Source organism: Camelus ferus, chromosome 2 (genome assembly GCF_009834535.1).
Source record: "Camelus ferus isolate YT-003-E chromosome 2, BCGSAC_Cfer_1.0, whole genome shotgun sequence".
Lineage (NCBI taxonomy): Eukaryota > Metazoa > Chordata > Mammalia > Artiodactyla > Camelidae > Camelus > Camelus ferus.
Genome location: NC_045697.1, coordinates 42,715,170 through 42,737,793, shown reverse-complemented (window position 1 = coordinate 42,737,793; position 22,624 = coordinate 42,715,170). Strand labels below are relative to the sequence as shown.

The 22,624-nt window shown below is 45.0% G+C and overlaps 1 protein-coding gene across 5 annotated transcripts in view; it reads right to left on the bottom strand.

Moving 5' to 3' along the window:
• Nucleotides 1-1,000: 1,000 nt before the first annotated feature.
• Nucleotides 1,001-22,624, bottom strand: part of WDFY3 (WD repeat and FYVE domain containing 3) — a 242,775-nt gene continuing 221,151 nt past the window's right edge. For all 5 annotated transcript variants that reach the window (XM_032498818.1, XM_032498840.1, XM_032498836.1 and 2 more), the window contains 10 exons: nucleotides 20,489-20,636; nucleotides 19,272-19,426; nucleotides 18,181-18,339; nucleotides 16,007-16,186; nucleotides 12,932-13,114; nucleotides 11,673-11,769; nucleotides 8,658-8,981; nucleotides 7,974-8,085; nucleotides 7,384-7,581; nucleotides 1,001-4,343 (listed from right to left, as the gene is read on the bottom strand). In XM_032498818.1, coding sequence (XP_032354709.1) covers nucleotides 4,220-4,343; nucleotides 7,384-7,581; nucleotides 7,974-8,085; nucleotides 8,658-8,981; nucleotides 11,673-11,769; nucleotides 12,932-13,114; nucleotides 16,007-16,186; nucleotides 18,181-18,339; nucleotides 19,272-19,426; nucleotides 20,489-20,636 — 1,680 coding nt within the window. In that variant the 3' untranslated portion in view covers nucleotides 1,001-4,219. The remainder of the gene's footprint in view (nucleotides 4,344-7,383; nucleotides 7,582-7,973; nucleotides 8,086-8,657; nucleotides 8,982-11,672; nucleotides 11,770-12,931; nucleotides 13,115-16,006; nucleotides 16,187-18,180; nucleotides 18,340-19,271; nucleotides 19,427-20,488; nucleotides 20,637-22,624) is intronic.

Sequence of the window (22,624 nt, the reverse complement as noted above, 5' to 3'; positions counted from 1 at the left end):
AACAACAAATAAAAAGGAGCTTTGCAGGGGGTGGGGGAAAATACTGGTAAAGCAAAAAAAAAAAAAAAAAAAAAAAAAGGACTAAGCTAGTGCTAAACCAGTTCCACTGGACTGCTTCTTCTGTGATGCTACAAAAGGGCCAAAATGAGTGAAGAGGAAATTTTATTGAAGATGTTTTTTGCATGTTTGTCCTTGAAACCCTGACAGAATTTTTGCAGGCTCATCCTTGACAGCAACTCTTCCAAGGTCATTAGCATTTTGAGTAGTACTGCATCAAAACAATGGGAACTGCCCTAGGTTTTCTCTCTTACCACTGACTTATTTTTGGAGAAGTATCTGTTGTCCTAGCAGTTCTTGGCATTCCTGTATTTTCTGCCACAAAACTGGAGTTGCATTGGCATAGGATCTGTAATAAGCACAATAATCTTTAAATTTGACACTCTGCTGTTCACACTTAAAATGAACTGGCAACTCTGTGAGTATCTTTAGAAAGAAGGAAAGTCACTAAAGCAGCCTAAATAAACTTAAAATGTGTTTTCTATACTCTCTTTTACTGGGAAGTCAGTTTTACAACCAAGTAAGCTAGTAACTATAAAAGTATATGTGAGTTGCTACCATTCTCAGATCAGGACTGCAAAGACAAGACTGGCCAATGACAGTGGGTGCTGTGCTTCCAGAAGGGGCTGCCCCCGGAATCCAGCACAACTGGGAAGCTCAGGATGCAGAAAGCCTGGTTTTCAAAGATGGATCAAACTAGAAATTGAACCAGACCCTAATAGCCAACATCTCTGAAAGCAGAGATTTTAAGCAGGTATTTTTGAAGGATATATTCACAACTTAAAAAGAACTACACAAAGTTCCATTAGACCTCATTTTTGTTTTTCTATCCCTGAAGAATTGGCTTAGAAACAACTTTCTTTTCCTTTTTTGGGGGGATGTTGGGGGATGGTGGTAAATAGTAGGTATTTATTTGAAATGAAAAAAAAAAGTATCTGGACTATTGCATTTAATCATGTATTGTAATTGTGTTACTCTACCTTTTTGCATCAGAGACAGATATACAATGAACATTCAGTTATCACAGATTGCACACTAGATAGTAATTCTCCAGGCCTTTTACATAACCACCAAAGAACAGATAATCGGATTCTGCAATATAGTACAAAAGTCCACAATCAATCCAGTCTTAGCCAGTATCTTCAATTTACTTCTGTTGCTGTACAAATAATTGGCCATTACTAGGGCTTACAAGTTAATAACAGGACAAAAAAAATATACATTGCACTGACACAAAAAGTCAGCTGTGTTAATTGTCATGCAACAAGTAACCAAACTTGCTGAAATTAAAAATACTCTCTAAAAACAGTTTTAACGGCATAAATATTTTATACACAGTTCATTTACCAAAACAAAATGTATTTAAATGATACAAAGCAAAAATAAGTTTCTACCAACTTTATACATAAGAAAGTGCAAAATAACTTATCTAGAGTGTTTTGCTATCATCCAGATGGATGGCTGCTAGGGGCAGCGATTCTCCTCCTCAAAAGCATGACGTGACAGGTGCATACCAGACACGAATGTTAGAACACATGAATGAATAAATGGACAAATGGATGGATGGAAGGACAAACGAACTGCAAAGATCAGGCAGAAGCCCTGTGAGGTACTCTCAGAGAAAGAACACGGACCACACAAAGGTGGATGTACATGCTGAGAATATATGTTGGTAAACAAGTTTACATGGAACACAGAAAGACAGCCGGAGAAACAATCAGTTTATGTATGTGAGTGTACTTGTATGTGTGAGTGATTTGTGATTTCTGCATTAGAAGCAAAAAGAAAATAAACCCCACTGAACAAAACAGTTGCCCACAGCACCAGCTGCCAGAGGAAATGCTATCACGAGGGTTTTGGTTTCCACCTTCTAGTTATGGAAGTTGTGTTGGAAAGTTTAAAAGTGTTCATCTCATATAACTTCATATTACACAGAGGAATAACCTTTAAGTAACTACATACAGACATTCATATATTCAAGTCTTTAAAGAACACCTCTGCTGTTGGGTTTGGGGTAGACATGGGTCATGGACACAAGGAGGACACGTCTTTTAAAAAGTGTAGAATAACACTGCTACCGCTCACCTACACGGCCGGACAGGGGCAGAGCCTGCGGCGACGCCAGGGCACGACTCCTGCAACTGCTGAACATCCAGCATCATTTACGAGAATTGAAGTAAGGAGGTGGGGGGCGGGGAGGGGTAAGACACAAAGGAAAACAGAACACAACTTCTCTTCAAGTTAAAGTATTAATGCCAATAATCCTTTTATTAACAAGTATATTTGAACTTTTAGAAATGGAAGTGTTGTAATCAATTTTGATATGTAATCATAAATAGACTGTAGGCTCAAACCTAGGTAAATAAAGGTTTAAATTTAGTAAGCGTAAGGCACTAAAGCAGCCTTTATATTTTCTCTTGGAGACCTAGTTATCAGGAAGAACAAATTTGTTCTTAAGCTGGTTTCAGCCCATTAGGTACAAGATTACTGTTGTACCAATGCCTGTTTTGAATGCATGTGCATATAGTGCATTTTAGTGCATAAGTGTGCCTGTCACCAGGGCCTAAAGATGAAACGTCGGGAAAGCCAAAGCCGCTGTCCTTCGTATGAAACCCCATGAGGTGTGAAGGCCTGTGACCATCCTTCCTTTCTTGGGCCATGACTGCGTCTACATTTTTCAGATCACAGGGCTTTTTAGAATTGTTCATAATATTATCACTAAATATCTGAAAATTTTAAAATCTAGATTAATTGTTTCATTTGTTTTTTATATATATGTGTATATATATATATATATGTACATAACACACATTTAAAAAAATCCCACCACCAAAGCCTTTTTCTGTAAACTAATCTCTTAGCCCCTACCAGCTTTAGTCTCCCTGGATTTGTGTGTTCTGTATCCAACTAGTAGAACAAATTAAATAACTAAATATTAAAATACTGTAACTATATTCATAGCAAAAAAACAAAAAAATAGACATTGATACAGTATAAATCTCACTGTTTTCAGGTAGATGGCATTAAATGGTAAAGGTTAATTATAAGCAGTTCTGACATGATCCAGTTTTACAACAAGGTTTATATGTTAATTCTGTACAGTACACTTTTTTCTTTTTTTTTTTTAACCCTTTTTTGAAAATAAGCTATAGCAGAACATGAGTGTCACCAGACACGTACTTCTGTTCTACGCAAGAGCAGCTACTTTGGGCTACATGCAAATACACGTCCACTAGTTGAAGCAGGGCTATCCTGCACTGCGTTGGGACCCCCGCCACGCAGTGCTAAGAAGGTATGTGACGACCAAAGAGCAGTCCAAAGAGACGTTTACGTGGGGTCTTACAACATGAGAACAACACTGAGGTGGTACACAGCCACGTGTGAGACACCCACATATGTCCAGGGTATCTCGCACCCAGACTCTTATTCTCCCACACTGTTTCCTCAAGAAGGTCCCCATTACATTGTTTTGGTTATTAGCCTAAGTTAAGTGGAGATACTGTGGGCAACTTGAAAGAAAGGACATCGGGCACATGGGCTGGGATAGAAAGGGGGTGGGAAAAAAAAGACCACAGATAATGTCTTTGAGGATTTAAAAAAACATATTTATAATTAATTGGTGAGCGATGTCAGACAAACCGTAAGTAGTTCATTGAGTCAGTGGTTTAGTTTGAAGTCTCATGTTACAGGCAGTTAAGTCCTTATTTAGAAAAAAGGCCTTTGTACCTATTTACAATATACACAGTTACTTGCAAAGAAGTCAGATTTACAACCATTTTCTAAAAGCCTTTTTTTTTTTGTAGTCGTTGGTTTTTCCAAATAAGGATGAGTAGCTCTACAAAAATGAGACGCAAGAAAAAGACAGTTAGTGAGGATTTCTCTTGGAGACAGCTATTGTCAAGGGAGAATCGGATACGGACACTGCTGCTCGTAGGAACCACCTCGTACTCTTCCTGTGCTGTTCACCTGAAGTGCCTGCCCCATGACTGCTCTCCACACCCGTTTGTTCAGTGATCCCTCTGAGTTCCATACTTCAAACAGGTGGTATGGAGATGTGTCAACGGAGACTGTCCGCGCCTTCCGAGCTGCGAGCTGTGACGGGGGGCGGGGGGCATCGGGGAGGGGTCTACAGACCATGGTCTCCAATCAGCTTGTGGAATCTTCAACAAATTCGAGGGCCATCTTCTGAACCCCTCTCATGCTGTAAGTTGTAATAACAGTTCTGACAAACACGTACCGGGGATGAAATTTTCAAGCGTTTGATTTCTGACTGAAATCGGCTGCACCTAAAGGAAAAGCAAAATCAAGCAGTTACGGGACTTCTCCATCTTTGATCACTGGGCTCAGAAACGCTGGTCTGAAAACTAAATGGGAAGCTTGTGGTAAGGATAGTGCCAAGGAGCATCCGGGGCCAGAGGGATGCCAAGGGCACACGGTTTGCCTCACGCGGTCTGACCAAGGACTCAAATGAACGCTGTCTCAGTCTACGGAGAAAGGCAGTACTAAACCTAGGCAAGCCATTTATTTGACTGTAGAGAATTTGGAAAAAAAAAAATTTTCCTTCAGGATGAAGCCAAGGGGTCCAAACAGGTATAAGGCCTGTGCAGGACGGGTCCTCACGGCCTGTACACTTGGGAGGTGTCTTTACTTAGAGCCTGACTTTTTTCTTTTGGCAAAAGAGGACTTACTACCCATTTTAAAAGGCACTTTGGTCACCATCGAGTTCCTTTGGGCTTTTAAACACTTGGATTCACTCCTCAGTCATTTCTTAAACAGGTAGTTTGGCTTTTCTGTCTGGTCCAAATGTTCTCATTTTCTGTTTATCTTGATAGAATTCCTTGAAGTAGACTATACTTAAAGATGTTCGAGTTCTTTTTTATAGGAAGTATCCCCATTCCTAGCACAGGGCAGCACATGACCTTGGACGTGGCACTTCATCATTTTAAGCCTGTACTTCACAAGACTGAAGTAGAGAACTCTATCCCCTCCGTTAATCTGCCAGTAAAAGTGTGCAGAGAGTAAATGAAGTGCTACCAGCCCAAGGGGGTTCAAGCACTGTTACTAGACTTTGACAAGACCCTCAGGAATGCTGACCAGCTCTCTCAGCAACTGAGGGCACAGAGACCACCGGCAGGGCCGCGCCCTGTGAGACAGCTCTTCCTTGCTGGGCCTCCTCTGTCATCATCAACCACTGTTGGGCTGGGTTTTTCAAATAAAGCCTCCATCCAACATTTGATAGCAATGGGTAATTTAAAGAATTACCTACATTTAAGCAATACTTGGAAAACTAAACATTACGAAGAACAGATGTGTGCCCGGTACGTACAGAGATGCTGACTGCCAGAAATTACTAGATCACCACTTTAGAGAGCGGGCTTCTCAAGCACAGACCCGCAAGACAGAATCCTCTGCCAGCCTCACAGAACTTCCCATAAGAGACGGCTGGCAACAACATTCTGGCCACCTCATCTGGAATCAGACCTCCCAGGAGGAAAGTTTAAGACGTTAGTCTGAGAAAAAAATGAATGATTATAATAACGTTTCTTACTGAACACTTATATTGCCAGACTTTACACCTGGTGCTTTACAAACCTCATACATGATTTCATTTAATTCTCTCAACACCTTCGACAGTGGGGGGTGTGTGTGTGTGTGTAATTACCTGCATTTTACAGATGATGAAGAAACTGAAGCTCAGAGAGGGTGAGAAACATACCTGAGATAATAAAATGGACACAGCCCAGGGAGCATTTGGTCAGAGGAAGTCCAAGGCCACGTCCTTTCTAATAAGCTAACGCCCCTCAGTGACTGGCTCAGAAACGATGACACACAAACACACTCTGTTTTCTGTGAAGGCCTCTCTCTAGTGAGGCCATGTGAGCATTAGAGAGTACTGCCCACGGGAACTCTCCTGCCGTCTGCCGTGGAAAGTGAGCACCACACGTGCACGGTGGGACCCCAGGGCACGACAGAGACGGCATCCGAGTCAGTGATGGTGGGACAGCGGGCTTTTCACACAGGGGAGCATAAGAGATTCCTGCCCCACGTCACACCCCCAAATAAATTCCAAATGCATTTGGACCTAAAGACCTAAACGTGAAAAACAAAACTTTGAAACTTCCGAAAGAAAGTAAACAAGGCCATCTTCATGACCTCAGCACAGGGAAAGATTTTAAGACAGAAAAAAGCAAAAATCATTCACTTGAGTACAACAAAATTTAAAACTTGTGTGACACAAAAAACATGCATAAAGTTAAAACACAAGCCACAGACTGGCAGAAGATATCTGTAAGACATCTAACAGACAAAGGCTGAGAGTCCGCGATACGCAAATAACACCTCGAGTAGGTGGAGAAAAACAGAAGGGCAGACTCAGAGGAAAACAGGCCAAGTCACCCAAGAGGAAACTCAAATTGGCAATAAGCATATGAAAAGATGTTCAGACTCAGGAGCACTGGAGTTCAAACAACAACCTCGTGGCCTGCCTTCAGCCCGGTGCAGGTGGAGAAGGTTGGCAAATACCACGCAGGAGGAAGAACTGGGAGAACCACACACCCTGCTGGAGGCAGAGTAAATCAGCACAGATGTTTCGGGGAGTCATTTGGCAACATCTAGCTAAGCTCAACAGTGTGTCTACGATCTGTCGATTCCCTTCCGAGGTATCTCCTCTAAGGAAGCTCCAGCTTGTGTATTAAGAGGGCACTTACAAGGGTGTGCACTGCAGCACTGTTTACAGTACTGACAGAATGAAAAAATCCCTTAAAAGCCCATGAAAAGAAAGGAGATAAATTTTGATGTATTTGTATAAAAGATATATGACAGCAGTCAAAATAAAACTTAGAATGATAGTTATTTACGTGAATGGATTTCAAAAAGAACATTGAGTAAAAAAAGCAAGTTACAAAGGGTACAGATGGTATGCTGTATTTATGTAAACTGAAAACACAACAAACAATAATATAGTGTTGTCTATGAATAAGATGCATGCAGTCAAAGCACAAAAATATGGAGAAGAGGGTGTGACTGGTGTGCGTGAAGAGAGGACTTAAAGTGAATCTGTAATGTTTTACATGCAAATATGGGAAAACATGAGCACCTTCCCACTCTGAGTCAGGGTGTCCAGGTTTCTGTGATGGCTGCCTCTGTCTTTTCCGGTATGACAGAGATACTTTGCAATGGTAATAAAAGAAAAATGAGAAAGTGAAGCTGGTTTAAGTGACACAGCCCACTGGAGCGGGGTCCAAACAGCAACTCAGACTCTGTGTGCCGGGCAAAGGGAACATTTGAGCGCTTAGCCCAAGACAGACAGACTGTGCCTCATCTTACTTCTGGCAGAAGAGCTGACCGCAGTTCCTGCAATGGTGCCGCCTTTCTGTGAGGGAAAACCGCACCGAGCAGCCCGAACAGCTGTCCCCTCCTTCATCCTTCACCCAGTGGTCGGCAGCGGAGCGGCCGGGCTGGTCACTCACGGACCAGCTGAAGACTCGGCCTCGGCTGTCGCCCACGAGGATCCTGCTGTGATCCCTGCAGGAGACAGGACGCAGAGTCACCGCGGGGAAGGCCTCGGCACCGCCTCGGCTGGAGAGCCTGCTGTGACACAGGCTGCCCGCAGGCCAGGGCGCTGCGGTGGGGGCAAAGGGGCAAGAGCAGAACTGAGCCCGGTTTACTCTTCCGTCTCCCCTCTCCTTGGATCAAACCTTGCTGGACCTTCGAAGAACACAGAAGGCAGAGCTTTTTGTTTTTTAAATTCGGAACTGGAATCCACACACTGCCAGGCTGCTGCTTCTGATCGTCTGTTGGAGCCACGTGTGACGATGCGGGTGAAACCTGTGCTCCCCAGAGATTGCCTGGAGGGTGGGGCCCGGGCTGGGCAAGGAGCCAGTGGGAAGAGTGGTGGGAAGAGGTCTGACACTTACTTGGAGACGCCCAGGGCGGTGATTTCCGCTGGGTGCGCGTTGTCCTTCCGGTCAAAGGCAGTGTGCATCGTCAGCTTACTCCTGAACACCAGCTGCCGTTCCCACCGGTACCCTGGAGAGGAAGAGTGCGGGGAGTGACCTACTAGAGCGAAGGGAAACAACATTTGTGGGTGCAGCCCAACCTGGTGCCCTCAATGGCTGCGGTGCCCCCAACGCACAGTCTGGCAGCCTTTCTGGTGCCTCAGTTGAAGGCACAGTCTAGCCTGACGCTGGCCACGGGCCAGGTCAGAGATCGTCCCCTTCAAAGAGACACACACAGAGAAGGGGAACTCCTCAGGACAAGATACAACTTCTCCACCTGAGGACCTTGCTAGTTACCTGTGACTACATTTACTTATCTGTGATCTATAACTTGTCTATTTTCAGAGGTTTTCATGATTTGTGAACGAATGAAGTCTTTGGTTTGAGGTGTTTTTCTTTAAAAAAACAAAAAAACCCAAAAAAACACTCAACATATTGCAAACACCATTGCAGGGCAGAATCTCTTAAGGGCCTCCAGGTCCACTGCGCACAAGCAGCAGCTTGAGGCCCTCTCTGTGGGTGGCCCCCACAGCCCCTGCCTCAGTCCACCAACCCTCACGCCGCCCACAAGGAGCGAGAAGCAGACCCCGGACTTCAAGTTACCGGGCTTCAATCTGCTGTAGTTCCGCACTTCAATGGGGCTGGGGTGGGGGTGGGTAAGGGGGGCCTGCAGGTGGGCTCTGGTCTGGCCCTCGGAATAGTTCACAAAGATGAAGCCGTCCTTCTCATCGAGGCTGAGCTGGTCGGACCAGCGCCGGGAGTCGTCGGAGCCACTGTCGTTGTACAAGGTGGCCGTGGCTCGGCAGGAGGCTGCCCGGGGCCTGTGGCTGGTGCTGCTGGGCTGGCTGGGCGTGTCCCTGGGGTCCTGGCTGATGCTCTGCTCCTCGCCTTCAGAGTCGCTGCTGTCCTCGTCCTGGGCTTCCTGCCCTGGGTAGTATTGGGAGAATTAGGAAACACACACACATTACAGTTAGAGCCAGCTTTGTCCCATTGGTATTTTTCCTCTACTAGTTAAGACACAACAGACTTAGTATTTTAAGCTTAGTATAGTAAGAGAAAATAAATTGTCAGAATTTTCAGCTGGGTACTTTTAGCTAAACGGTAGAATTTCTGAGTTCAGAGAATGCGTTGGCCAAAATGCTCAGCTTGGCATTCATTCTTTCATAGTCTGGCCAAAACCTGCCTCTGTGAATTTTTCACTACCTACCTGCCTCCCATTCCCACCGCGGTTCAGCTGGATGCCGCGGACTCTGCTCTCCCCGCAGCCCTGCTCCTCCTTACAGCTGACTCTGCACACGCGGGCTGGCCCTGCCTAGACCTGTCTTCCCAGTCTCTGTGTCTTCCAATGTTGCCTGTCTTCCAAGGTATAGCATAAATGCTTCTGTCTCTAAAATCTTACCTCATTCCTGCAACAGGAAGTAACCATCCCTCTGGACTCCCTCACATATTTGAAATTCTCACCCCAAACTATTACTTTTGGACATTCTTTCTATAAGGCAGTGAACAGCTGGAAAGGAGTCCCAAGCACGGTGTCTTCCATAGAGCAGTCAACAGAAATGACAACAACATAGATGAATGAACTATTGTTGAAAGTTTTAATTTTGTTTTTTGAGGGGGGAATAAAAGTTTATTATACTCAGAGGTCTCAAGACAGTCACTGCGGGCCACAGGGCATGGTGGTCACCTGGGAGAGAGTGCCAAGGGAGGGGACTCAAGCATGCAGGGGAGAAACAGAAGGACCCCTGGGCAAGTGCTTTTACTGGGAGTCAGGGTGGAGCACAACAAGAAAAGGTGCGAGGGGGTTTCACCAGCGCATCTGAATGGCACCGGGTCCCAGTCAGGAGGGCAGGAAGGAGAGCCAGCGGCAGGGGCCCACCTTCTCGCACCTGGTCGCATGGTTCAAGCCTGTCTACAGCCTGGCTACTGGTGAGTCATTCCTCCCTGCCCCAATCTGTGAGCTCGCCAGGCCCTGCCCTGCAAAGGGACTTATTACCAGGTGTGTTGAAAGCTGTGATTTAGAATTTTGTTTTTCTTCCTCATTCTATTGTTATTGTGCATTTCTTCATCTCAAAGCCCTGCAATAAAGTCTACTAGAGGGAATATTTATGAGAAATAAATATATGTAATTGGAAAAAAGAGCATGCACATGCATTTAAGTACCAGCCCACTACACCTTTTTTTTTTTAGCAAGACTGATACATAATTTGCCTCCTTTCTACTCGCTAACATTAGTAGACTAGTTGACTAATTTCAGTGAATTTTTTTCACCTAATGGTTTATGATCATTAATTTTATAGTCTTCAAATAAGCTTCAAATAAAACGGCTTTGATTTCCAGTGAATCACCCGCTTGTCCCTGTCCCTTTCAGCAGGCCACTGCCCGCAAGTCCCACCACCTTGTCACCGTCCCAGGTCAACCCTCCTGTGGGCTGCTCTCTCCCTCTGCCACTTCTGCCAAACTCTGACCACAGTATGAATATGGGAGGAGGAAGAGGACATACATGTCCCTCCTCCCTGGACCTGACTTCGGTCTCTCTTATTCATCCCTGTCCCCTGTAGTTCACTCGAAAGCTCTGTTAAAGGAGGTACAAGTGGCCCACCTCTCGCTGGACTGCGTAACTCAGCATCCGACACACGTGGCTACTAGCTCCCAAATACCTACTGAACACAACTGAATTTTTAGGTCCCCCAACACCCAGACGACTTTCTCAGCAGGGCTGCATTTGACTAGGTAGACATTTACGTGCATTAAGGTAGTACAAGCATTAAAATGCCCAGTCCGTCGGTTCTGGCAAAGACAGTAAAAACCACTTTTGGCTTCCTAGGACAGGTGGTTTATGCCTTTCTGATAATACACCTTTTCCCTTAGTAACTCCCTCACATCGTCAAGCTTACGCTGAATCCTCAGGGCACAAACATTAACCACGAAGAGACAACCGAAAGGTTAAACTTAAAACCCTGGTCCTTTCTGTGAAGTGTCTTGTACCAAGTGTTCTAAATCGATGGAGGATGACTTCTTTCAGTAACTCAAAGCGGATCTTAGCCTGACTTTATGGCATTGCTTCCAATCATTCTGCACAAAAATAATCTATCTCCATATTTCACTGGAAAATTTTAAAGTGCTTCACATACAGCTGATAACAGATCACTTCTGTTTGAATGAATGCCCTTCCTGAGCAGGCCCAGGGCGTGGACTCTGGTTTGCCTCTGTGAAGAGTTTACCAGCCTAATGCCCCTGTGTCCCTCACACTGAGCTGTCTAAGTCATGGGTGGGACAGACGTGGGTCTGAGGTGTGGCCGTCTATCTAACACGGTGCCCTCCAGATCTACTTTTATTTTTCTGAACGGAAAGCCCAAGCGTCTGGTACTCCAGGGAGCTCATAACCATATTTATCATGAGATGCGGAAGCTGACCACAGGACACCACCACGCTGGGCGTTGCCTGGTGAACCAGAGGACTTGGCGTGCCTGCCCGGCTCCTTCAACACCAGGCAGGGCTCCTGCTTCTAACAGCAACGCCTAGCCTCAGCCTCTTGCTTGTGTTGTTTGATGTAAGTGTGTTCGTAATGACTTAAAAAAAAGAAAATTATGGAATTACTTTTTAGAAAGTATTAAATACCTATTTGGGCTTCTGGACAGTCTTCTTGCATTTCCAGGACTTCAACAGGCTCAGGAGCTGGTGTTTCAGGAACTTGCAAAAATTCCATTCTCCAAAACTGAATTCAAGTGAGTATGAAAATAAAAACCAGTTAAACAGATTACAAGAACAATTTATATGTTACTGGATGAAAATGGGATCTCAGGATTAAACAGATAATTTAATTTCTGTTATTTGTATATAGTTAGATTTCTCTCTATCTTGAAAACTGGCAGGGACTGCCTCCAAATAAACAGTTCCTCCCAAGCTGTGTTCCATGAGATGTTACTGGGTGTTTCACGGTGGAGGGGAAAGGACTGGGGCCAAATGCACTCGAAAATCATGGTTCAACTAAGCACACTTCTTTGTTTCCTACAAAAACCCCTGGGAGCCTCACACGTGCTGATATAGACTCCAGATCCCCAAGAAGGCACGCAGGGAGCAGGGCCCCGGGGGTATCTTGGCTGAGGGGCGCTTCGCCATGCCTGGCTGGTGGAGTAATCTGGGATGCTGCTCTGCAGGCAGCCGGCTCCGGGGTGGGCCTGTCCTCTGAGATGCAGGGTGTGGCATGGGTGTGGCATGGGTGTGGCACGGGTGTGGCCGATGGCCTCATTTTGCTCAGCAAGTGACTGATTACAAGGCAGAAACCAGCTGCTCTCTGCTTTTATAGAGTGCATTTAAAGAAGAAAGACACACAGAAAAGTCTCCCAAATGCCAGAACAGACTATAGAGGTAAACACTTTATGGATTCCATCTTAGGTAGAGGCCCAATGCATACAAAACTAAGAAAGGATAAACTGTTCAGATGATAAACTGTTCAGATGAAATCACCCAGGATTCTAGGCAGGGAATGAACGGATGACCTGAGGCCCTGGGAGCATCTTCTAGCTCTGGGATTCTCTGCAGAGAAGAGACAGCCCCTGTTTCCCCTAAGAAGCCACTTGACAGGATGAAAAGCCAGTACTTAAGCAGACGACATTTTTAACAATCCCAGTGTGACGTGGGAATCATGGTTAAGTGATTCTGTGTCAAGCTGTCAAGTGGTTAGTAGCACTAACAGGTACACTTAATGGGAAGAGAAGAGGCCAGTCACTGATGACCCCCATGTCTGGTAACACAATGCCCAAGCTTGGTCTGAATCAGAGTGAGAGTTCGCTAAACAGCACCTCGCTCTCCAGGTGCCCTCCAGGTGCCCCCCACCGTGGACAGCTTCACAAGTCCCAGGTGAGCAGCCGACTTACCCGGACCACGCCGTCCGAGTGTCCTGTGACTATGACGTTCTGCGTGTCCCACTCGTTCATCTCCGACACGCAGCAGCACACGATCTGCTGGCTCCTACCTGTGAATGTGTTCACACTCACGACAGGGTTCCCGTTGATGCTCCACACGTGGATGTACGTGCCAGCGCAGGACACAATGTCCCCCTGAGAGGAGAAAGAAGAACTTCACTCACGCCAGGTTACACTCTAGTTTCAGAAGCAAACTGAACCCTTGGCCTAGCTCTCAGAAACCCTCTTGGTCCTTTGACCTGGTGACTGGGTGATTTCTGACGCAGCATGGAATTCAGTGCTGGTTGACTTAATGAATACCCTGAACAGAGGCCTCTTTAGGAATTCGAGGTCGCGTGGATACTGCAGCCAAGGTGCCAGCAAATGGAGAGAGGCAGGAGCTCCTTGGCGCTCCCAGCTCACGCCCATGCACACTGAAGAGTCCGCTTTATTCCAGATCAAAGCGGTCTGTAACCCGAGGAGGTGATGAACTACTTCTTTTTCCTCCCACTGTTTACAAAACCTATTTATACCTTTTATTTAGAGGTACTTAATTTTATAAAATTTTATAAAATGAGCCCGATCATCAAAACCACAGGGTAGAAATCTTTCAGTCCATATACAGCTGTAACTCTCTTCAATAAATGAAGAGATGAAATCTTGATAACACTGCAATATCCTATTTAAAAATTTGTATTCACAGTAAGGTTCGGGGAATGAGGGGAAAAAAAAAAGAAAACTGGTATGTAGGTCATTTCTTGGCAAAATGAACACACTCTAAGCCTCCCTGAACTGATAATACAGGTTTTCATGAGTTCCGAAGATGGAAGAAAAACCAAGCTTTTCCTTCAAATTCTGCCCGGCTGGGCTCTACCCAGCCTGGTGAGAATACAATCCACTAGCACTAAAGAAATTAAGGTGCTTCCTGAAGCATGTACTGCGTGTTACTGTGGTGGACGCCCGGCACATTCCATCCATCCTTACAGCAATCTTGTGAGCTTAGCTGCTCTGAGCCTCTAAAGAGAGCATGAAAGTGAGATGCAAAAAGCTTAAATAACTTGCCTGATGTCACCGAGTAAAGACCTGAACCCAGCTCTCTCTGGCCCCAAAGCTTATACAACATCCCAAGCTGCCTGTCTCATCCCTGAGACAGCCCGGCTGTCACGATGCAAGGTGCTGACTTCAGAAATGACCTGGTGAATTCCAGTACAGCCAGGAGGCACATGAGAACCTACAGAAACTGGAAGACGGTCACCAAAAGCAGAGGGAAGCCAGACACTGAACAGCAGCACCAACACAAGAGAGAAGGGAACGGGGAGGCCGGGGTGGCTGCCAAGATGGCCTGGGGCTTTTCCAGACCACTGTCCGTGCCGGTCTTGCTATCTGTTCTCTCCCTCGGCTCTTATTCTACCAAGGAGGCAAGAACCAAACCAAATCCCAAACAAAAATAATGCTTAGCAAACCACTGCCGTGCCTACCTCTGTACCAGCCGCTGCACCGCCTCTGATGGCAAGTGTCAGCAGCTGAGTTTTAATGAACGGCCCCAGTCTCTGCAGGAGACAGGAGGCAGCGCCACACGAGGCTTTCTTCACTTACCCCAGGGCACCTCAGCTAGAGGGCGCTGGAGCAAACCCCGTGGTTATGAGGGCTGAGAGTAAGACGGAGAATTAAAGGGCAGCTGAAAGGTAGCTGAGGCCCAAAATGCAAAGTGAAGTAAAGCAGCCTTGACAGTGGTGGCAGGAAACATAGCAGGAATGGAAATCTTTCCACAAGTCACTAAGAGATTACAAAAGCATCTTAAAAGGGAAGAATCAAGTACGTCTGTAGTGTCTGCAGCAACAACTGCAATCCAATGGGTGTGTACTGGCTCAAATAACAGCTAACTATAAATAAAATTCTCAGGGTTTAAGTTAACAACAAACCCAAAACAAAGTGCTTGAAATAGCGCGACTAAGCCTTGGACTCATAGCCACGCAGCGGGGATCACAGCGCTTCTGTTGCACGGATATTTCCACACACCTCTTAGGTGTGTTGGCACGCCCAACCCAAGGTGCTGTTCGAAACACATTTTAAGCCTTTCAAATACAACAAAAGAAGAATCTGACTCTTTTAGCCCTCACGCACCCCACTCATTCCCAACTCTGATGACTCTTACTATGACGAGAGGATCAAAGTGCCGTTAACTAGAACTGAGTAACTTCCCTTTTCCTTTTTCTCTGAGTGACCACAAGGTATCTGACTAAAAGCGTAATAGTCAGCATCCCTCAAGGGGACAGCTGCCCATGGGTGACGGTGTGACGCGGTTAGAACTACCCTGTGTCATGCAGGACGATCCCGGCAGGGCTGAGGGTGACGGTGGGATCGGGTGTACAGAGCTAAGAAATGAGGAGGAGCAGGGTTATGGCGGATTTTGGTTTGCGTATGTGGGCTTCACCTACATATGAATCTGATCATTTGTCCCTTGGACACCGAGACCTCAGTCTTTCCACGTCTACCCTTAGCTCCCCATTTGCCAACACACCTTAGCAGTGACTGCCCTCCCCTCCGCCACCACAGGGGGGCCTGGTCTGCATGGGGGGGGCTCCTATTCTGATTCATTGTATTTATTTGTATTTTTGAGAAGAGATACTGTTCTCTGATAACTTTAGGGTCTGTTTTGAAAAGTTTTACAATAAGTATTGTCTTGTTTGGGTATCCAAATGTTACTCTTTTCACTTCATATAATAAATACTTTGAATATATTTCATAAAAACGTCAACACAATTTTAAAAGTCCCACAAATCTGCTTTTTAAAAAGCATATTCTAGAATGTTCTATTTTGACCCAAATACTTTTAAGTATGCTGCCATGATTGGATTCTAAGACAAAACTGCTCTCTGGGTTACAAAGTTTAATATTCATTTCCTTTTGCAAACAACATATAAGTCAAGTGGCTTTTAAAAATGAGCGCCCATCAACTTAGAAAACACATAGAGCCATTTTTTGTTTCTACTGGCCAGAGCTACTTTTTTTCTGACACATAAACCAAGTAGGCAATTTACTACTTACTGTTAATTCATTGATACAAAGAGCAGAAACGGGAGCCCGGTGGCCTCGGAGCTGGGTTAGGAACGACAGTTTGTTCAGGTCCCAAATGATGCAGGTTCGGTCACGGGACCCACTGACAATTATGTGATAGGCTAGTGATGCGGTGGCACAGGTGACAGTGTCCGTGTGGCCAAGTAAGGCCTAGGAGGAGAAGAGAAAAACCAGGCTGGTCACAGCGGAGCGGTCCTGGAGGGGCTCTGGGAGACGCGGACCCTAAGGGAAGGGCAGCGCCCGTGCTGGGAGCGAGGGCCCTGCGCAGTATGTCTGCAGAGTCCTCACCCTCCTCCTGTGTCCCCGCCTCCTTCCATGGGGGGAGGAGGGGAGCCTGGAAGACCCGGGAGGCTCTAATCTCACTCTCTACCACCTCTTTCCTGGACTCGGGCCAGGATCTTAGAAGGAAGGGGGAGCGGCAACTGAAACCCGGCTTGGGTTTCTTCAGACTATTTCTATGTGGAGATGTATCAATCAGGGCCCCCAAAATACAGGATTTAAACCCGGAATCTATTTTTTTATGCCATCAATTCCTGTTAAGTCCATTCTGAGGAACAATTGGACAGATTTTTAAAAAATGTACAAAGTGTGAGAAATGCACTGTTGCAGTACGTGGTCCAAGAAAGATGAAGGGAGATGTGGGCCTGATGTGTGTGATGAGTCCGTTACTGAATCGGACACACCTGGACATGTGTCTGACAGGGACCCCTGCTTCAAACTAGCATGAGAACTTTTCTCTTTTGCTGGAATACGAAGAGAAACAGGATCCAGGGAAATGGCAATGTGGGAAAACAAGTATTTTTGAAGAAAAAGGTTCAGATTACTGTTAGGAATTCCTGAGTATTTACTATTTAATTAATGGGTTGTCAGCCTAAAATTCTGGTCATGCAGACATCCTTACTATAGATTTAGCAAACCCCAGAAGGCTCTTTTACGTAAGGAGTACTTTCTACCGAGGGGCACCTGTAGGCACACTAGCTTCAAAGCCCACTTTCTAAGGTGAAAAGACTGTCCGGACCAGCAAACTGCGCTGCCAACCTCGTGTCTGTTCATGTCGAGACTGTCTCTTACGGGGCTCCCTTTCAGACCCAGCAACCCAAGAAGTTTCTAGACTACACAGGTGGACACTGGTGTAAGTATGAGGCGTTCAGTTCTTCCCACAGATATTTAAAACACCACTGTTTGCTTGAGCCGGGCTTTAAACACAGAACTGAATTTATATCGTGGCTTTATCACTGTGACATGGGGATGTGTCTTAACCTCTAAGCCATGATTTTTTCAGGTGTAAACAGGGATGATGAGTACCCTGTAGAATTAACAGGACTGGAGTTTTACATTTTTTAACCCTCTAGCACTGTGACCTGAACATGCCAGGTGCTCAATAAGTAATAATGATAAAGAAATAATTTTATTTTATATATATATATATATATATATATATATATATATATATATATAAATAATGATAAATAATAAACGGCAGATATTATTGTTACACTACTTTTCAAATGTACATCATAAAAAAAAACTAGATGTATACTCCATTAAACCTCTATGGTAAATCCACTTACAAATCAAATATTAAAAGATGATGGCTTAATTATAAAAAGATTCTTACTTTGATTAAAAATTTGTAATAGCAGATAACAAGTGATCAGAAATACTTGTTAATAAAATCACCAGTGGTTCTACTGAATACATTCATGAGTTTGTCATGTTCTTAAGAATACGATAAAGGAAACAGAAAAACTAAAGAACTTTTGATTTAATGCTCTAGATGAATGAAAGTAACTCAGAAAGGAAATGGGTATGAACCAAAACCAAACATAATTTGGTTTGCAAAAACTTAACCTACATATAACTTCTGAAAAATGTTTAGATTACTTAGAGCTATTATAAAAAATATGACCTAAAGACAGCTTGCTTCAGATTTAAAAAAAGGACCAGTTTAGATCATTTTCAGAAATAGTATCTTCTGATATCATTCCTTTATTTTAGACCCATTTCCAGCAAAAGAACATACATTTATTTGGTTTTGTCTATTATGTCTGAAACACCTTGGAATTATGGGCGTTTCCTGGTTTCTCTGGAATGCGGGCAACTGAGGTGCGTATGTTATGTCCATCTTCTGCACGTTCTGTTACCTGTTTGAGAGTGAGCGTCTTAGCCTTTTCCTTCGAGGTGCCCATCTCCCACACACACACAACTGTGCTTGTTCCGCCCGTGATGACCAGCTTGGGGTTGGGGCAGATTGCACAGAGAATCTGGCCCCACTCAGACAAACATTCATAAACAGTCACTGCCTGTAAGACAGAACAGATGTGAGACACACATGCCATCACCAAGCACTACAAGCTTCTGAAACACAGCGAGCATACTGAGTGGAGGAGAACCTCTATGTAGGTCCCTCACAGGCACATGTATGTGCTGGGCTGGCTTCAACTTAGCTACAGGCCCACCGAAGCTCTACTCTGAACTATTTATTCCCTACAGCCTCCTAACTACAGTTGCTGTTAAAAATATAAAAAAAAGGATTTTGCTCATAATGGGGGTCTCCAGTTTCTCTGGTCCTGGAAAATGATGTTCAGAGTGTGTGATGCTATGTCAGATGCAGGGGGTAATCTGGTAACAGGGTGTGTTTGTCGTAGCCAGTCAGAATGTGACAGGAAAGCACGAGGGCAGCTGATCAGTGAGAACGTGACTGAATAGAAGTGTGTTACACACTCGCACAGACCAGGCCCCTGGTGTGCTCAGGAGGGGACGTCAGAGGGCAAGCCCTGGGCACCAGAGGATCACTACATACTGCCTCTGCAAGAGATACTGATGGGGCTCAGAACGGTAGCTGCTGCTTCTTGGGGGAAGGGGTGACAGGTTTGCTGACAGCCACTTGAGAGCACTGAAATGGCAAGTGGGCCAGATGATGACTCAAACGGAGGCTCCTCCCGTTGGCAGAAATGCTGACTACCTGGCTGGTTAGGACCTCTTGGAGGGCTTCTCTGAACAGGAGGGAAACTGCTAGCCCCTCACACACAACTTTTCAAGAGAGGCTTTTCTGCAGGAAACATGACTTGTCCACTACCTTATCCTGACGCGACGCAGTGAAGCTCTCCCTCCCTCTGGGCTGTGGAGGAACAGCTGAGAAGCCCTTTGCTTAAGCTCTCCCCATCCCCATTAAGCAGGAAATCCAGACCAAGGAGGGGCAAGATTAAATGAGTGAGCAAGAAAGAATGCAAACCTTGTCTGACTCATAGGTTCCCAGCCTGCAGCTGAGGTCTGCGTAGCCCCAAGCGAAAGTTTTGTTCCAGGTTGGTGGGATAAGGACCTTATTCTGTTCTACTGCAAGGATGCCTTTATCTGTACACACTATTTGTCCCACAGGCTCTTTGAGTTCTATAAAAGACAAATCAACACATTAGAACAGGGACAGGGAAAACTAACTTCATCATCCCATAGGGGATGGTAAAGGGATCCCAAATATACAAATCAAGCACCCTGACACCTACATTAAGACAAAATGACCTTAGATTGTGGGCTTAGCTTTTGAGTTCTCCTCAGACCTGCTGGGCAGATGTCCATTCTGACCAGTGATTCGCTGGGCTTCCCTCCAGCCTTCCTGTCTCTGGACACTTGCTTGGGTTGGGCCCCTAGTACCCAGTCCTGCCTTCTTGACCCCTGGAGCTGTGCAGAGTGATCTGGGATGCTCCCCAGAATGCTGCACAGACTTGCAACCAATCCAGGTCTTCAGCACCTCCCAGGCCTAGACGTCCCACAGAGAGGCCACGATGCTCCCCGAGAAGCCGCACTCTGCCCCAACCTCAGCTGAGCACACCAGTGCTCCAAAACCCTCCCCAGGCAGTGGCTGGAGCTTGCACAGGGCAGAGTCTTTGTAGTGAGGCAAATGACAAAGAGCTGGTAGCCAATCCAATTCACCAGACTTTGTTGCTCCAATTTTTGGATTTAAGTGACAACTTCAAGGCATTACAAAGCATTTTTTCATTCTAAGGAAAAAAAATCTATTTGGAAAAGTAATTTTAGATAACATACATTAGTTGAAAGATAGAGGCTTTTAGTTGGCATATTAAAAATGCTGTCTTCTTACTACTATTCCTAAGTTAGTAGAACGTGTGTAAATGAAGATGACAGAAGTTTTTCCACATGTGGAATATAAAGTTGAGCTGCAAGATTTGGTCTATTAGAGTCTTCACTATCTTAGCAGAGAGGAGAGACCTGTTTAGGTTTTTTAGATGCAAAATCCAACAGGCGAAAAAAAGAAGACAGAAAAGGGAAAGGAGAAAATTCAGCAAGTATTTGGTGATTTAGCACTTAGTACAAATCACACTGTTGCTGAAGAGCAAATTTGCTATTGCTAAACTAGGATTATTAAATAACCCCACAGAATCATGAATTAAACGCTTATTTAAAAGAAAAAAAGCTTATTTCCTGCGATTTTACCTTTTACAGGGGTTAGAGAAGGTCTCAGGTTGTCTAGATGATGAAAAAAGATCTTGTCACTGGTGGATCCTGGTGGGACTGAGAGTCCTGCACTGTCTCCGTTGAGTCGGCTCCTCACTCGCTTTGGTGGATGAGGTTTCTTAAATAACTGGGGTGAGAGGAGGTGACATATTTTATAACAAAGGCTAACATTTAGTAGGCCCTTTTGTATGGCAGGTATTATGCTGTTATTTCACTTAAGCTTCACAACAACCATTAGGTATTATATTACCACAGTTAACATCTGAGGAAGAGAAATTTCAAGAGGCTCAGAAGGTTGCCACAATCTCACACCTTGGTAAGCGGGGACAGGACTATGATACTAAAGCTTGGGTTACCACCATGCTCTGTGCTACACTGATTTCATGATAATTTTTCAAAAGTTAATTAATCTACTCAAACTGCAATTGATTGACAACTATTTTCTAGGGATGTTTAAAATTAACCAATTCTTTATAGCCTGATACCACTCTGTGCTCCCGGGGGCAGGGGCCATTCCCTCTAACTGGGTTACTTCTGGCTCTAATGGGGCCCTTCTCTATGTGACATCATTTCTGTATCTTTTAGGCGCTACACATAGTGTGAACATTGTTGCCTTCTTTATACTTAGTGATGTTGTAGAGGGAAAAAGAAAAAGAGTATCTTTGGCATTTCCGTTCAGTGTTTCAATGTGTTTAAGATGATTTTTCAAATATTGTTGATCTTCAAAATAGGCAGTCATTTCTGTTGGAAAACTGGTGTTTGAGGAAGATAGCTGGAAAACCTTATACAAAATGAGATTTAAGATGACTACACCACCACCACACTTTGTGAATTTGACCTTCTGGATTCCCAGAAGGAAAAAATAGAAAAAATGCCTTGTATAGAGGAAGATATACATTTTAGGCCCTGAAACCTTTAAACATACAATTCTCATTTTATCTACGTACAGGGCATAGTGTCAGGATTCTGTTATTTCCTATAAATGTTAATAATGAGACAAGATTCTGAAGTTATATAAAAAGATCCACATACTTTAAAGCATGTTCATGAACATTTACTGAAGAACTTTATATGAAGACCCAAGGGCAGGGCAGGCTAGTGTTTATAAAGATGTATCAGTATGGTGACCACAGAGCTTAGATGATTCTAGGATGGTTATACTTGGACGTACTCTCTGTTAGTCCCTGGAATGTCCTAGAAATACATTATATCCAAACTCTGTCTCCTAGACTGTCTGCCTCTTAAACTCAAAAGTGGAGCAAAAATCCTGCCGCGGTGCATGTGTTGTGGTCAGAAGATTCGTTTCCACGAGGGTATGAAACATGGTTCCTGCACTTGTAACCCTCAAGAAAGCGAAAGGTTTAACCAAGGTTCTTCAGCTATCAGCTATGATTGGAGTTTGTCAACAAGCATTTCACTTTAAAAGTGAACATGGTTCCTGCACTGGGAGTCAGAATGCACTGTGAGCGGTGCAGTTTCGGGCTGTCCCGCTTTTCCACAAGGACTTGCCATTGTTCTGTGTTCCCAACTGTCAACTCTGGAACCTCAAAGTTGGCTAACCTACAAAAAGGGAGTCCAGGGGAGATGTCTGATACAGTAACAGAGAAGGATAGTTGGGGCCAAAATGCAGAAGCAGGGCACTTGGGAGAAAGATGGTGGTCTGAATGGCTGGAACGGCATGCCTTCTGCAGTGTCCTGCAGTTTCTTCTGGTGCAGCCCACCCTACTGGTGGGCCCTGGACAGTGGGCATGAAGGAAGGGATGAGGTTCCTTAACAGAGGTTTGCTCATTGCTGCAGGTGAGAGATCTACAGCACCTGGGTGCTGAGAGGCTGAGCTCTGGGTCCTCCTCTCCAGGTTCCAGATGGTGGCTGGAGCAGCCAGTGCAGGGCCGGTCCTAGGCGTTCCAATGGAATGCACTCTCACACCAAAGCACTGATCAGACCTGCACCCATAATCTAATCCAAACCACCACTATCTGTTCCCTGAACCACTATGACAGCTTCCTGCTCCTCAGTTGGCAGCTCTCCTATAGGACATGCATGTGTGACACTGTGGCCAGAATGATCTTTAATGTCTAACTATGACTCTGTATGACAACGCTTAAAGTCAGCATT